Raw genomic sequence first — 16,451 nt, 5'->3', positions numbered from 1 at the left:
TTGCTTTGATTTCTACAAATAACAGGAATAATACCCTTAACAATGATAATCAGCAGTTAGAACAGTTTTACCTGCTGTCCAACAATTGCATCACGCGTCTTTGAAATATTTATGTATATGTTTATCTATCTATTTACATGTTGCCCGTGCATGTGTGTGCGCTATCAATTGGTTTTTTAAGACGTAATCTTATAGACTGTAGAAGAGTATGTAATTCACAACCAGTCAAGGTCGTTTAATATGATAGTACAAATAACATTAAGTCAGAATAAAAATCTAAAACCTTTCGGAAATATATACTTCTATTTTTTTCTACACAATTAGAAGACCATCAGATGGCTTTAGTAGTAACAATCATTTATAATAAACATTTGACAAATATAAAGCTGTTATTTTCCGGATTATAAAGTATTTTTATATAAAGCAATATATTATTGATATTTCTGTCATTTACAGGCAGAGTACTGAGAAGAACGAATTATTGAACAATACAGAAGTTAAAGTGAGTAATTAGTCTTATTGTATCCTTTTAAAGGGGGAGAGGTTTGAAAGACAGATGTGTATAAAAACGTAGAAACGGCAAATGAGACATAAAAACAGCTAAATACAACTAAGGTCAACTCACTTAGCATGAGGGAGTTACAATGTATGTATACCATAGATGTAATATGGGTATTACATCTATGTGTATATCAATATGAGTGTATGAGTGGCTGTTCATGTCAAAATAGCGATGTTTTCATCTAGATGTCTTTTCCATGGGCACTCATACTACAATACTTATATATATCATAAAGAACATATAGGTAGATTCAGAGACATTGAATATTTTATGTTCTTTAGGTTTGGACTTCTTACACTTGAACTTATTTCTGTAAACATCAACGGGGAATAGAAATAGGGCCAACGCATCTTTGCGATTGTAGACTGCGACGCTCCTTCCTTTTCCCACTTCTGACTTTCGTTAGGTTTCCCGTAAGGAATGAATACGGAAAGAAATAAGTTTTTTTAGGGGGTACCGTTGTCAACTGCGTAGAGATTTATTGTTTTGCACCTACGTTTAATGACATTTGCATTGTGAATATCTATAGTGTCATGTGTACTTGTCTACAAGCGATATATCACAATCGTTAATGCATCTGGCACAGAAATGGTTCAATCATATGTAAAGATAGACTTGGAGAAAAACACATTAACATTTGTTAAAAACGATTTTCAGCTTAACATGATATGAAACACTCCTCAAAGCAGTTAACATCTTGTTGCTAACGAGCTTCAAAATTTGCCACTTTTAATTTGCGATGGTGTGGATGCGTCACTAACTACCGATCATTAAGCTGTTAATGAGATTTTAACACAACATTATCAAGTAATTGTTTTCATGTCGGTCGCCAACCACATTGGATATTCACTGGAAAGTTGATATTAAAGTTCGTTTCCTGATTTGAACATTCATTGGTAAAAAAATAAACAACCTTTTGTCATAAATTAAGTAAAATGTAAAAGTTCGGTTTGAAAAAGGTGCAATAAAGACTAGTATTGAAACAAGTGACACCTTTAGAAATACATGGAAGGGTTTTAATCAAGAGTTTCACATATTTGAAACATCTACTCCCCCCCAAACTCCTACCGCCATTTCCCCATTTAACCTTTAATAATCACACAACTACATTTGTAACAGCCTACTTCTAAAATTCAGCCACACTAAAAAGCGATGATTTAGAAAAAAATTAAATATTAAAAAACGTGTCAGCGTATTATTGCTGATACTAACAAAGACGATATATCATAATACATGTAGGCTAGCGCAGATTATATAATAGGTCATGTGTCTAATGAAGACGTCAAATACAATGATATACACATGTTGTTCGTTGTAATATATATATGTTCCGGACCATATGAGTATTTGGACCATACGCGTATGGTCATGACCGTATGCGTATACTCATATGGTCCGACCATACGCGTATGGTCCGACCGTACGTGTATGGTCGGACCATATGAGTATAATACTCGTTTGGTTATTAACGGGCCGGACCATATGAGTATTTGGACCATATAGGTATATGTATTTTTTCAAATTACATTATTTATAAACGTTTCAATAATACAAAAACTTTATCTAAAAAAACAGTGATGGTTTAAAACATGACATTTTTTTTTAATTTTATAATCCAAAAAACTACGTAAAAAAAGTATTGATGCCATAGTTAGTTTTCATCGCTAGTTACATTCGTGCATATAGGTTTGGATGACATTCACTTCCACACGGTATCATAGCTTTTTTGCATTTGCAAGAAATTTGTGCACGATCTTTTTCATTTACACATTTTGTTTGCGAGTGTAAAACAAGCCTTTTTGCAGCTGCGTTCAGTGATACCAAGGTCTTTGGCAATTCTGATGTCTACGGTGTTTTTAAGAAGCTCTAGATCTCAAATATCGTAAAATGACTGCAATACACCATCTTCACAACACAACTTTAATAAACTAATAGTATGCTACTTTCCAGTTACTTCTTATGTAACAGTTCATTAAGAATTTTTTGGAATTTAATTTTTAGTCGACATATTGCCAATTACTCGTAATAACTAATCGGTAATGACCATCGGTATAAAATGTGTTTACTTTAAATTTGACAATTAAGTAAAATTAACTATGTGAAACTTCTTATTTTTATTTAGCTTATCTTTTTATTATAATATAATGATAGAATTACCTATATGATAGCGTAATTTGAATGAACGGTCATACCATATGAAGAGTTTAGAAGTATTAAAAGTAATCTGTAACAGAGTGTTAATTACCCCGACCATACGCGTATGGTCCGACCATACGCGTATGGTCGGACCATATGAGTATAGACCCATATGGTCATGACCATACGCGTATGATCTAAATACTCATATGGTCCGGAACATATATATAAAAGATAATAATCTACAATCATTGAGGGAATCTAAAATATCAGACTTGGTAAGAAAATATCGACGATTGACAGTGGTAAATTTTACTTCACACCTGCCATCGCTCGCCTTGTTCAATCACGTCTAATAGACTTTGAGTTAGCATACTGTTTACTGTTTCAGAGAAAGAAAGTATAATTACAGATTATCTCTATGTGCTTGTGCTATTTTTGAATGGTTATTAAGTTAGCATATTTTTTACTGTTTCAGAGAAAAGATAGCATAATAACAATGTTTCCCTATGATCATGTGCTATTTTAAATTGTTATAATTGTGTTGTAATCTAAATATGGTCTGTGTTGCTCTTAAAGCGATTAGAATGACAGTAAATCTTTACTTTTACAACATGAAATAATGTTACAGACACCAATAGATGACTCGAATTAATTGGTTGCTTTTGACGCTGTGTGAAGGCAAAACTTTTTAACACTTCGAACATGAAGCTAAACTGTGTGCATTTATAAGAGATAGGGACATCAAAAAGGGTCTTGTATAATTTGTATATATAAAATTTAGTCCTGTTATCTATGATGAGTTTATTTTTTCCTATGTGTTTGTGCTATTTTTGAATTGTTATAATTGTGTTATAATCTAAATATGGTCAGTGTTGCTCTTAAAACGATTAGGATGACAGTAAATCTTTACTTTTACAACATGAAATATTGTTACAGACACCAATATATGACTCGAATTAATTGGTTGCTTTTGACGCTGTGTGAAGGCAAAACTTTTTAATACTTCAATCTTGAAGTGTACATTTAAGAGAAAGGGACATCAAAAAAGGTCTAGCAGAATTTGAACGAAGATTTATAAAGTTTGTTAAGTATCAAATCTTTTGAAACCACTCCTTTCCTTCTACTTATTTTAAAGGATGTTAGCTACTAAAAAAGACATAAGTATACGGTGAAAACTAATGTCTGTCACAATGAGCAATGTCATCTAGATTTGAGGTTACCCATACCCTGATTAGTGTTCATCCCAATACTGATCGAAGTTTGAGACGCCAAAAATTGCTTTCCACGTTTATGCAGTTGTACAACTCCCACAGCAAATATGTTCTGTTTGTCATAATTATAATCCCTAACCCCTTTTTCGTTAAAGACATACTGGTGAAAGTGTATTGTTTCCGGGTTTTTAACTAGTCACTAGTGGTTCGGAAGGAGCACTTTCATTCATATGTTGTTCTTTTTGTTGGGGTTTTGTTTCGTTGTTGACTTGTCGTATTTTGTAATGTTTGATTTTTCGATAAATTGGTTAGTTATATCGGTAATTGTCTTGTATGTTCTCTAACGATTTGAAGAAATTGTTCATTGAGAGAACTGTTAGTAGACTATTGTATAAAATAGAGATACTAGCCTTTTTGTGACAACTGAACTTAATCATTATCGTAGTCTCTGATAATTTCACAAACCTACTAAATAATTTTCTTTTTACTATCGAGCCGCTCCGTCCCTGTTTTGAAAGTGGTTTTTTTTTATCAAACAATTAAATCACACTTACCATTTTGATTTTTTTTTCAGATGAGGGATTTTGATAGTATAGATTCTGAAGACTTCCTGGAAGACGAAAATGATATTTGTGGAGGAAAATGTAGTTGTATGCGACAACGAACTTCCATAGAAAAAGTACTGTTTGTTTTCCTGGTTATTGCTGTATGTGTTATAATTGCTTTGATAGCGAAATCTTCTGGGAAGTCTAGCCGTACAGGTAGGTCTAAATCTAAAAAGAACAAGTGTATGAGTGAATTCTACGATATTTTTATTATTCGTCTTTTATTTTATGTACACGTTGCAATATGCAAGTCATCTAGTTTTGATGCAGACATTCATTCAATATTCTAAACGTGTGGGTTTTAAATGCTATGTTGTAAGATAAAAATGTTTTATAAGTATATATACTTTGGTAAGTTTTCATTGATTTAGTCTGTGTCAATAAAACTTTAAACATCAAGGAGTATTTTAATGTCAGCCTATATGAAACAATGAAATTAATATACATAAAGATAAGAATGCATGTGTTGGTTCTCCCTGGTTACGCTTGCCTATTTCACCAATTGAGGATCCAGACTTTTTTAATGGCCATCTTTTTTTCACTTAGAGGAAAAACCAAACACAAATCGAAATCATGAAAAAGGAAAAACATTCGAAATTATTAAATGAACGTGCCTTTTCATTCCCGGGATCTGAACTGTGATATAGCATCGGTGCAAAAGGCCGAACCTACATATTTTTTTGTAGTGTATAAATGATTTTTAAAAGTGTAATTTAAAACCCAACCTATCAATCAAAGCCAAAAATTAGAACTTTTAAAAACAATGACATGTAAATCAAAGAGGGCGGGAAAACCAAAAGGATCTGATATTTAAAATGAAAATCTGAATAAGTCAACAGAAACTAAAGTGCAGAAACCATCTTTGTTAAGTGGTGTTAACTGTGTAATTTTGATTTTTAAATGTTTTGCTAATTCACATTATATTATTTTCATTTCCAATAAGTGATTTATTTTTTTTATTTTTCAATTATTGTTTAATAATTCAATGATTTAAATGGTCGAAAATATCCATAAAAGAAAAGTTGGATTCTTGACGCTGAATTTGACGTTTATTGAAGTGGTTGCATCCATAACTCAACCAAAAATGATTTTTATTTACAAAAATGAAACTCGATGATCCTGTAAATATTTTAAATCATTAAAACGAAAAATTATCTTGCAACAAAATACTTATATTGATTTTAAATAAAATACTAGGATTTGTTATTGGAAGATTGGAATTTCAAGATAATTATGAAACCGTTTTCACTTATGTTATAGACCTTTTTGTGTGTATCAAAAGTGTCTATAGTGGTAAAATAAGATTAATATACAATGTAATTATCTGCTTTTCATTAAGTCATTTGTTTCTTCTTTAATGTTTTGTGTGTTTCGTCATTTGTGTCCTTGTAGGGATTCCTATTTGCGATTATTGGTTCCTATCGGGTACTCCGGTTTCCCCATCCTTGTCAAAAATTTGATAGCGATGATATTGCAAAGAATGCTGAAAGGGGCGGGTAATATCAGCAATTAATCAATCAATCTTGGTCGAGAAATTCTTCATATACTCTGGGTTGTGTAAAAAGTGCAATAATAACTTTTTAAATTATAAAGACGTATATTTGTCAGATATTGATTTGTGCATTATTATTTATTTTCTTAAAGGTACAATAACATTATTCTCAATCTGGAATTCCATTGGAATTTCCATGTGGCTTGATTAAAAACTTTCCATTGTTAGCCTTGCATATTGATGTATTATTACTTGATGAGTGGAATTTATTTTCAATATTGCATGTTTCTAGTTATGCTTTTATAGTTAATATTTGATAAGCACTAGCATAACCGGAAAACATTGAATTCAGAGTACACGCTTTCAAATTCATACCAGAAATCAATTTAGATAATTATTCTATCTAGAAATTGAAGTATTACATGTATTGAATCCGGTAAATATGGATATTGTTAATTGTATATGCAATGCATATCAATTTCTTGTTTTTTTAAATCGAGAATAAAGAGTTTAAACTCGGGTACCATTTTATCGACAGAATATTGACTAATGAAGTGCTTGCTTTGTTGAATGTGTTCTAATTCTATGAAGCATAGGCAACACAATATACATGTGATCTTTTTATGGCATGCATGTGTCCTGTTTCATCACAATATGCTTGTGTTCTGATTCACCATATACGGGGCGCCGAATGGGACTCTTGTGGTTTTATACAAAATTCAATTCTGTCAAAACAAAATAATTTTTGCTTACAAAACTATGTGATACAGACTTGTTTTATGAGAACTTAAATTTTGTGATGACCAAAATCATTTTTGTAGACAAAATTTATTTTTGTCAAGACAAAATTCTTTTTTGTAGACATAGTTCATTTTTGCAGGAAGTTGACTTTTGTGACAAAAATGACTTTTGTGACACAAAAATGTGACACAAAAATGACGTATGTGACACAAAAATGTCTTTTGTGACACAAGAATGACTTTTGTGACACAAAAATGACTTTTGTGACACCAAATTGACTTTTGTGTTAAATTTTTACTTCTGTTTAACAAAACTCAATTTTGTCTACACAAAAATTAACGACAAAATCTCAGTTTTGTATGTAAATTAGTTCACAGAATCCAAACTTAACTAGTTTGCATACAAAATTGACTTTTGTCGCCAAATTTTCAAATGAGGTAACAAAAGTAAAGTTCTGTGTTACAAACATGAATTTTGTCATAACAAAACTAATTTTGTTCCACTTAAGGATGATTTTGAATGACAAAATTTTAATTTATAGTAGGCTACAAATGTTGTTAAACTGAACTAATTTTTGTTGAACAAAACTCACTTTTGTCCGTCGAAATTGAATTTCGAGTACAAAACCACGAGAGTCCCATTCGGCGCCCCTTACCACAGCATGCATTTGTTCTGAAACGACATTTACATTAACATCGAAAACGTATCATCATTTGTTTACACTCTTGGGTTTTTAAGTAAAGTGCATGTGGATCAAATCTTTGTTAATGGTTTACTGTGTAGTATGAACGGCTTTGTTTGTCTGCATGTTTTGTTCTTTTGATTATGGTATCGTCTGTCTTTCTTTAACCCATATCATTTGTTCGCCCTCATGTCATGCTCTTCCTTTTCTTACTTTGACTTGTATCATTGAAGTGTCTAACATGGCAAGTTCTCCCCCTTTCCTGTCTTTCACTCATACTATTCAATTGTCAACATGTCATGTTTTCCCTTTTCTGTATTTGACTTTTAATCGTCCACAGAAGATATTATCTTTCTACATTGGACTCATTTCATTTGATCTTCCATGCCGTCACGTCAAGTGTCCCTTTTTTTCCTTCACTCATACTATTTGATTGTCATGTCTCTCATAATTCTTTATGATAGTTCTTGTCCATTCGTTTGTGATACGCTTTGTTATTTGATTTTGCCATGTGATCATGGACTTTCCGAATTCATTTTCCTCTAAGTTCAGTATTTTTGTGATTTTAATTTTTATAGAATGGCACTTGTATTTTAAAATGATAAAATTACTGTTGTATTCAATGTATATATTGTGATGGTTTTATCATATGTATTACAAGTTGTGATACTCTAATAAAACATTGAATCTGAATCTGTCATGTTCTTCACATCCTTTCTCTGATTTGTATCTTTGTTCGTCCACATGTCAAATTTACATTTTTTTTTACTCATATCATTTGCTCGTCCACATATTATTTTTTTATTTTCCATCCTTGACCGGTACTTTTAATTGTCCACATATCTAGTTCTTCTTTCCTTTCTACGACCTATATATAGCTATATCAATATATTATCCTCATGTCAAGTTCTCCGTTTCTTTTGTACGTGATACATGATATAAAAAACTTAAAGAAAATATCTGATGACATAAGTACTATATTGACTCTATAACTGCAGGTTAGATTTGTAAAAGGGGTATACATACATGTAATGTTTTTCAAAATTAAGGATTTGAAACATTAATTCTGTCTGACCAATGTTTACCTACCTGATCTTTAGTAATGACATGATTAGAATTATGTCAATCTTTTAATCATGAGAGAAGTAAAACTAATTGATGTTCTGATTTCAAAGACATACATACTCACGAAAATTAATACATAGGAATATTTTCACGAAAGGTCGTTATAAGTAAGACTTTATTTGCAATAATAATATAATTCTTTATGACAAAACGCCATTTTGAAAACTCAAAAATAAAAACTTATGTGAAACTGAAGGCGATTTTTTTTTTTTAATTTATATCTTTAAAGTGTCAACAACAAAAACGCACTAGTTTACAAAACTAAAACACATTACACACGCTGTGCTAGATACATCCAGACACTCAGACTTGTCTAATTGATTTGATACAACAAAAGCTATAATCACTTATTACTTTCAGATGAAGTTTTTCCTGAGAAAGCTTTCATGGAATGATAATCTGGTTTCAAGTTTGTTTATTATTCCTTTATTATGTTGTATTTTGTTCTGATCCTATTGTCTTTCATTTAACAAGATTACACGAGGAATAATTGGATTTTTTATACTTTATGCGTTCCTTAATCAATTTATGTGATTACAAGAAACAAACAAATAAACTGCTTATTTGACGGAACTATTACATTTGTTGCAATGAATGCATCAAGAAATCCCAAAGAACTTTTTTTGAAATTTGTATTCATACCGAATATGTACTTGATTATAGAAGCATTGTTTTCTTTCTTTTATTTGTGGCTTGCTATTTCGATGCCCTCTCCTCTAGTTCAAGATCCAGTAACTTTGACTTTATTAGCAATGCTGTTGTCATTCAGATTGTCTGGATTTTGTAGCCTTTTTTGTATCTTAATATTTTAATCCTTTAACCTTTAAAAGTGTCTCTAGCAAAATTGACTAGCAAAACTGATTTGTGTACATGTACATATTCACTCGCATTATCTTAATATAGAGCCTGAAAAGCCCGAACAAAGTTATAAATAAAATATCTGATCGCAATATCTTTTGGGAAAGTTAATGCTCTTCAACTTCGTTCTTTACTTGTCGTTCATGCTTATTTTATTCCATCGTCATTGAGTTTTGAGTAGACGGCAGCCTGGTTTGTTTCATGAGGTTATTTAAAGTTCTTATTATAAAATAATATAAAGATATAATATTAAATCAATATGAAAAAATGAAAAGTTGGGTTTAGTAAGTCAACAATTTACCAAAACAAATAACTGAATATTATAATTTAAACATATATATGACGTTTAAAAAAAGATAATTCAATTTCAGAAATTGACAGTGTTTGTAAGACAAAGGGATGCATTGGAGTATCTAGTTCTGTACTTTCTTCGATTGACAATCAGGTTAAACCTTGCGATGACTTTTATAAATATGCATGTGGTGGATGGGAGAAAAACACGCCGATACCACCAGGATATTCTTATTGGGACAGATCTCAGGAACTAGCATATAAAAATATGTACCAGCTTCACGAGCTACTAGGTAAGTATCTTTTTTTTTGTCAGTTATCGTACAAGATTTATATTAACTCCACCAATGCAAAAGAACCGCCAAGGTATAGCCGATGCAGCTGAAAGTGTTGCTATTCACCAACAAACAAACGTTACTTTTAATAACTTAACAAACTCCCCATCCACATTTTACCTTTATATTGAACAGACGTGGGTTGTATTAATACACATTCGAATTATTGGGAGTATATTTTTATGAACTTAACGAAAGTAACGAAATGTTAAATCCCATGTTTTAGTGTTTCAATTATACATAGTTTTTAATCATGACAATGTGATAATTAGGTTCCATATTGTATTGAATCCTATTTTTATTGTTTTATTCCTTATCTTATTAGTTAAAAAATCAATATCCTCAAGTAGTGGAAAAACCGGAAATATGAAAATAGTCGTACGTATTTTTACTAAATGTGCTATAAACAGCTTCAACCATTGAGAAAACTCTGCTTCATGCAAGCTTCATGCAAGCCCGTATGTATTCCCTTGGTTATAGTTTATATCCTAGTTTTGTTTTTCTCACTTTCGATTTATGGCTTTTAAACACCAGTATACTACTGTTGCCTTTATCTGTCTTGAAATAAGGAGTGATGTCAATTTTCCTTGTTTAATAGATTGTTTAAACCTTGCTACCCATATAAGTAGAGTTATTCTATTATACGAAAAAGTAGTTTAAAAGTAACTAAAATATCTTATAATATTTATAGATTTAATGGCAATTAAACGGAGATGATGATCTTGGGAAAAATATGTTCCTGTCTGAAAAAAGAAAAATAGTTGTTATTATCGTTCTCTGGGTAATAAAACTAGTTTAATGATTGATATCATGATAGTTAGAATGAATTTGATAATAGAAACGTGTAATGTGTCAAAGAGACAACGACCCGACCAAATAGAATACAGCCTGATTCCACCAATGGGGTTTCAATACAGCGAGAAAATTTCGCTTCCCGGCGGAAGGCTTGCTTCAGGTGGCCTCTTAAAATATGTGTTGTAGTTGATGTATACTTGTTTGAAACTTCTAATAAAATTACACATTTTGTTGTAGAATCATATCGTGGCACATCCGATGCAATTAAAAAAGCAAAGAAATTCCATGACAGTTGTTTGCAAGAAGAGACCACAAACAAATCAGCTATCATTCAAAAGTTCCGGAATCTAATAGGGCTTATTTCAGAAACAGAGACCAATTATACTTTGGTTGTTATTCTTGAGAAGATACATCAACTGAATACTTGGCCATTATTTACAGTGTCTGTTGGTCCAGATGAATGGCAAGACGATAAAAATGTCATTAAGGTGTGTATAAAGTTTAAGAAAACGGTACACTCGAGAACATGCTTTTTTACTTTCTTGTTGTTGTTTCTATGCTTTAGTAGCACTTTGAAAAAGGAGTTAAATGTAAATGCTTATAGAACGTATAAACTATATAAGTTGAAGCAAGAAAACTAAAAGCTAGAGATCAACATAGTATAAATACAAATTATAATTACAAAGATAGTCAATTTCAACACCACCAAATCAGTAATAATAATCATCACATTACTCATTCATAAACGCAATATTCAGAAACTATAATTCTTTGAATAAGCTTAGCATAAAAGGCATTTCAAAAAGCCTTAATTTTCAACAATTTCTTATGACATTCCAATAACCAAAAAGATTTACAAAATGAGATTGTTTTTGTTCAATTAGATTTTTTCAGTTTTTGACATACAATTGAAGTAGATATTTACATTTCGTCTTTTTTCATATTTTAGATTTCACAAAGTGACATGCCTTATCCGATAGATGCACTGGTAGAGGAAGAAACAACAATGAAAGACAAATATCTTAAATGGGATGCTAAACAAGTAAGGTTACAAATGTATTTATTGCAGTAATATGATTAGTATTCCAGACACGTTCCAGTTTCCTTTCCAATATTAACATACCCTATTTATGTGTATATTATGATTTCTAATATTTAAATTTTTCATTAACTGTAAATTTCATCTAAAAGATTGAACTTTTAAATTAAGGCTCTGACTATTGTAATCTGACTATTGTAATATTCATGTAGGTGCATCGAAAATTTTAAACCCAGACATGTATTGCCATAGTCAGATTTGACTCAACTTTATATTACTAGTTCGTGAACTTTGGTTTTTCAACGTTGTCAACAAAGTAATAGATTATGCCTTAAAACTGTTTCGAAGAGATCGCATTTGGCGAGTCTTTTGTTGAAAAAATATATGCATTTAGCGAACTAAATTAAAATCTGGTATCTATGATGATTAGTAGAGAATAGTGCTGACAGTCTTTTCCCCCTTTAGAGTAGCACCAGCCCAGTAGTCAGCGTTCTGGTGCAAAACACGCATATGTATATTAATCATATTAAGATTGATACAAATGTATTTTCTTCCTTGTAGGTTAGGCAAAAATATTTAGATGATATGTCTAAGACATTAAGAATGTTTTGGAATAAGTCCGAGAATGAGTCTTTAACAATTGCAGAAGATATGCTCAAACTGGAGGTTGAATTAGCGAACAAGGTAAGCGTTTAAAATATAAGATAAAATAAAACATTCTAAATAAAAATTTACACCGTAGACACACGGTATTAATACATTTGTGATTGTGGTTCTGAAACATGCTATAAGTGAGAGGTCTTTCGTAATTCATAACAGTCCATTATAAAGTGTGTCAAAATTCAACAATGTCATATTTTATTTTTCAAAAAGATCACAATTAGATGATTGTGAAAAAAGCAACCTCCGTGAAGGTAAAAATCTATCAAGAAAGATTGAAAAAAATAAATTCTTTAAGTAGTACATGTACTAAATAATATTAGCAGAAATAAAAAAATGAGTATACTATTTACATTGTGATATATTAACATTTGTTGTCTTTCTAGACAAGAAGCAAGGATGATATCGAATTCAGCAGAGCTGATGTGTACAAGAACACAACGATCACAGATTTTCAGCATAAGTGCTCTATGGTATGACGTTTATTGAAATAAGTATTTTATAGCTAGCGAATGTCGTTTAATACTCCTATTGTAGTTCAGGTTTGCCTCTGTTTTTTTTCTTCTTATTATTTTCACTTTTCATTTAGTATTTCTGCATAAATGTAGAAGTTACGTATGTTTTCACACAATGCCTTCATTTACAGACAATGCGATTATTATGTTAAAAAACTAGGAATGAGAATTATGTTAAATGCTTTTTGTAAAACGTTACTTGAGTTTCTAATATTGGACTGAAATCAGATCAAAGTATATTGCTCATATCTGGAAATGTGTAGCTGTAACATTGGACTTAATCTCAAACATATATATTTACATGGAGTGCTTCACCATCTTTATACAACTTCAATAGTCAGATTGTTTATTAACATTCCTTTCCGTATCTTGTATGATCTTTGCACTATAGTAGACGGTTTTAGTATCTTAAACTAGTGGTTTCCAATATAGTTTCTTTGATTTCTAGGAATGTTCTTGCTGTTTTAAAAGATAGTGACATACTTACGACATATTTTTTTAAATTATAGTTTGATTGGGAAATGTACCTGACTACATTAACATACCAAACAGCAAAGAATTTCAACACAGATAAAATAGTCATACTACATGAAGACAAGCTAATCAGTTTATGTGGTATAGTGGAAAACTATAAACAAAACAACTCTAGGTATGTGTAACAGGAAAGGGAATACTATGTGGAGAGCCTTCAAGTTAACATATACGTAACATGTAAAAAATATTTTCTGGGTTGGTATTAAATGTACTTTCCAGAACTATCAAATACTGTCAGACAAATGCGAACGTTAAATTAACTTTGAATTACTTTTGAAGTGGGGGCACTCTGAATGCAGTTAGACCATGTGCATTTTTTAAATAACGCATCCCCCATTGATTCCGGACAAGAAAATAGCAAAAGAGTACTAGTAGATGCATATAACGGTATTCGACGGTAGTTAGTAGATATTTAGATATAATATAGAGTCAACGTTTAAAACTAAAGTAAAATGCTGGTCAAAATAGTATTTGTATAATTGATAGGGTCTTCCGCCACCACGGATATAGTTCCAATTATCATTGTCAAACATCCGTCTTCTTTTGCTCAACCAATGAGCCTGATCAACGCACATGTGGTGTAAAATGTTAACAAGTATTTTGTTGACAATTATTTGTTCTTTTCTCGTCTTGTTTTCTTCGACTGATGTTTTTTATTGTCTTGTTGGTGTTGTTCGCCTCTTTTGTAACCGATAGACATACATGTATCACGTTAAAATTCAAACACAAGGGACTAAAGACGTTTTCATATTACATGTCTTCTAATATTGGTGCATCTGGTATAGTAAATGGATACAATAAATGTAATTGCTGAATATAACTGGTTATCATCTTAATATTGACAGAGTGTTCCCAGTTAGAAGTTATACAACCGCCATTTAATATGTTTCAAATTGTGATTAAAGAGTTTACATTTATTTTGTTGACATTGTCATAATGAGAAATGCTTTGACATAGTGTATCAACTCGTCGTTTTGTTTGTTTTTTGCAATGATATCATTAGTTTGTTTTCGACGTGGTAAACGGTGTCTACAAACACACAAACTTGATATCATAGAGAAAACAACAACAAAATAAACAGCAGTTCAAATATATATAGCTTAATATAGACTATGTACAGTAGTTGTCGTTTGTTTATGTAATATATACGTGTTTCTCGTTTCTCGTTTTGTTTATATAGATTAGACCGTTGGTTTTCCCGTTTGAATGGTTTTACACTAGTAATTTTGGGGCCCTTTATAGCTTGTTGTTCGGTGTGAGCCAAGGCTCCGTGTTGAAGGCCGTACTTTAACCTATAATGGTTTAATTTTTAAATTGTTATTTGGATGGAGAGTTGTCTCATTGGCACTCACACCACATCTTCCTATATCTATTAAAGAATGAGCAACACGAACACAAACACGGAGTGATCACAGAGGCTTAAGAAGGGTAAGCAGATACTCCTTCAATTGCGGCGTCCGTCGTAGTGTCGTGTAAGTGCATAAAGGGTGAAAGTCTCATATGTTTAGTTAAATTCGAAATGAAGAGGACAGGAGTATCGTAACAATTGGAAAATATTCATTCTCATCTGTGAAAATATATTCGAAATTGGACAACCTACTCGTAATAGTACTGTACACTTTTTGTAGGGTTTTTTCAATTTCCCTTCTTCAAGAATTCTTTAACCTTGTAGGAGTCTTCCTATGTAGGTGTCAAATCAAAGATAAATAATCATTCTGTCAGCGCATTTTTCGCATTTTAATCATCACAAACTAAAAGGACCAGTGTTAAACTATAACCAATGCTATTTCAACTGATCGGGCTGAAGCTGGTGTTTTAATTTGCATAAGGATAGTCTATTTGAAGATGTGTGTGATAAGGGTAATTGCCGTTATAATTATTACTGAATATTAATCACCTATCAGTGTCACCAAAGGCAAATACAAAATAACTGATTTTATGATATGGGACGAATATCACAGAATTGATAAGTTTATCCCAAAACTCCTTTCTATAGACGGAATGGTCTTAAATAAGCGAACTTCTTAAACCCCACCCAGTTAAATGAAATAAATCTAGTAATACCGATGTCGCCTCAAATCAATCAACACACAAAAAGCCTAGGAAAAGCGCTTTTCTCTTCCTGTTCTCCGTGTTAAAGTCACAGTCGGGCCTTTAATACAGGGCAAAGAGCAACAATAACTTTTTCCAACTGCAAGTTTAAGACGGCCCAATGCACCCTTTCGGGCGAAATTTGTTTCAAGAGCATTCGAATAGACTTTGTAAGATGCAACACCACCAAATCGGGTCCGGGTAAAACAGAACATGATAAGAAGTATTTGATATTTGAAATAAAACAGTTCCTACGTATTTTTAATTCATAGTCAAACATATTCCAAAGTTTGTTGAAAGCATCTATTCTATTTTTAAATTACATACATGTATGTACTTCTTTATTAAAATGAATCAACAAATGTTTTTTTTCAACATTGTATTATTGAGTTGGTATAATGCCTTTACTATAATATTTGGGAATTGTACTTTTTATTTGTGTGTTCATTTAATTTCAGTGTTCTTTATTACTACTTGTTAGTGCACGCTGTTCGAAGTTTTATGCCGTATTTTGAAGTATCGCAATTCGCAGACTTAAGTGAACAAACAGGTAAGGCCGTTAGTTTTCTCCGTTGAATTGTTTTACATTGTCTTATCGGGGCCTTTTTTAGCTGACTATGCGGTATGGGGTTTGCTCATTGTTGAAGGCCGTACGGTGACCTATAGTTGTTAATGTTTGTGTCATTTTGGTCTTTTGTGGATAGTTGTCTCATTGGCAATCATACCACATCTTCTTTTTTATACCTTACATTTGTTATACAATTTTCATAGAATTT

General features: G+C 31.5%; 1 protein-coding gene across 1 annotated transcript in view; it reads left to right on the top strand.

The window, feature by feature from the left end:
• Positions 1-16,451, top strand: part of LOC134716040 (endothelin-converting enzyme 1-like) — a 50,923-nt gene that overhangs the window by 14,751 nt on the left and 19,721 nt on the right. The window contains exons 2-10 of the mRNA XM_063578725.1: positions 457-502; positions 4,487-4,673; positions 9,787-9,999; positions 11,074-11,324; positions 11,786-11,878; positions 12,437-12,559; positions 12,922-13,008; positions 13,560-13,699; positions 16,134-16,225. Of these exons, the coding sequence (XP_063434795.1) occupies positions 457-502; positions 4,487-4,673; positions 9,787-9,999; positions 11,074-11,324; positions 11,786-11,878; positions 12,437-12,559; positions 12,922-13,008; positions 13,560-13,699; positions 16,134-16,225 (1,232 nt within the window). The remainder of the gene's footprint in view (positions 1-456; positions 503-4,486; positions 4,674-9,786; positions 10,000-11,073; positions 11,325-11,785; positions 11,879-12,436; positions 12,560-12,921; positions 13,009-13,559; positions 13,700-16,133; positions 16,226-16,451) is intronic.

This window comes from Mytilus trossulus, chromosome 4, assembly GCF_036588685.1.
Source record: "Mytilus trossulus isolate FHL-02 chromosome 4, PNRI_Mtr1.1.1.hap1, whole genome shotgun sequence".
Taxonomy (NCBI): domain Eukaryota; kingdom Metazoa; phylum Mollusca; class Bivalvia; order Mytilida; family Mytilidae; genus Mytilus; species Mytilus trossulus.
This window is presented reverse-complemented; position numbering and strand designations above follow the sequence as displayed.